The sequence below is a fragment of the Lipotes vexillifer genome, unplaced genomic scaffold (genome assembly GCF_000442215.2).
Source record: "Lipotes vexillifer unplaced genomic scaffold, Lipotes_vexillifer_v1.1 scaffold34, whole genome shotgun sequence".
Taxonomy (NCBI): Eukaryota; Metazoa; Chordata; class Mammalia; order Artiodactyla; family Lipotidae; genus Lipotes; species Lipotes vexillifer.
This window is the reverse complement of record NW_006776832.1, coordinates 379,124-379,971: the sequence shown is the minus strand read 5'-3', so window position 1 is coordinate 379,971 and position 848 is coordinate 379,124. Positions and strand designations below refer to the sequence as shown.

General features: G+C 46.0%; 1 protein-coding gene across 1 annotated transcript in view; it reads left to right on the top strand.

Annotated features, from left to right (window-relative positions):
• The first annotated feature begins 300 nt into the window (after window positions 1-300).
• The window catches only part of HERC3 (HECT and RLD domain containing E3 ubiquitin protein ligase 3), a 134,742-nt gene continuing 134,194 nt past the window's right edge, over window positions 301-848 (top strand). The window contains exon 1 of the mRNA XM_007450674.1: window positions 301-526. Coding sequence (XP_007450736.1) covers window positions 301-526 — 226 coding nt within the window. The remainder of the gene's footprint in view (window positions 527-848) is intronic.

Genomic DNA, 848 nt, shown 5'->3' with positions numbered 1-848 from the left:
CCCGTGTCCCCTGCATCGGCAGGCGGACTCTCAACCACTGTGCCACCAGGGAAGCCCTATTTAGACATTTTTAAAAACTCTTACTAAAACACAAAAATAGCATTATAACTATCTTCAGCAATATTAATATGTTTTATTTTGAGATGCAAGGTATCTGAAGAATATTAAGGGGGGGGCTTCTTTAAAATCGATTACATATATTCCTTAAAGTGATTTTTTTTTTTCTGATTCCCCTGCACCTTTTTTTTTTTCTTACAAAGCTCTCTTCTAGGCTACATGACTCCCTGAAGGACAAGAACGATGTTATGTTGGGGATATTGGTCTCTGGGCCAACCTGGGATGAGCACTAACCTGCAAGGGATTGTGGCCGAGCCACAGGTGTGTGGATTTGTATCCGACAGAAGCGTCAAGGAAGTGGCCTGCGGAGGAAGCCACTCCATGTTCCTGCTGGAGGATGGGGAAGTTTACACGTGCGGTTTGAACACCAAGGGGCAGCTGGGCCACGAGAGGGAAGGAAACAAGCCAGGTGAGTGCACCTAGGCAGCCTCGATGACGGGTGAGGCTGGCGGAAGGTTTCCTCACCAAGTGTTGACCTTTCAGGGAGGCTCTCCTTTTGGTGAGAAATGATGATGTAGGGTCTTAAATTGTGACTGTGTAGTATTTTTCACACTAGCATGTGCCGTTTTCTTTGTCACTTGCTCTCTCTTTTGTTCAGTCCAAATCACGTCAAGAGGCCGAAACTTCATGGAAAAACAGCCTTGCTGGGTTTTGTCTAGATAATTTTATTCTTTTGTGTTCTTTTAGGAAAGTCACTTTGGCACTAGGGTGAGCTATCCCCCCCCCCCCCG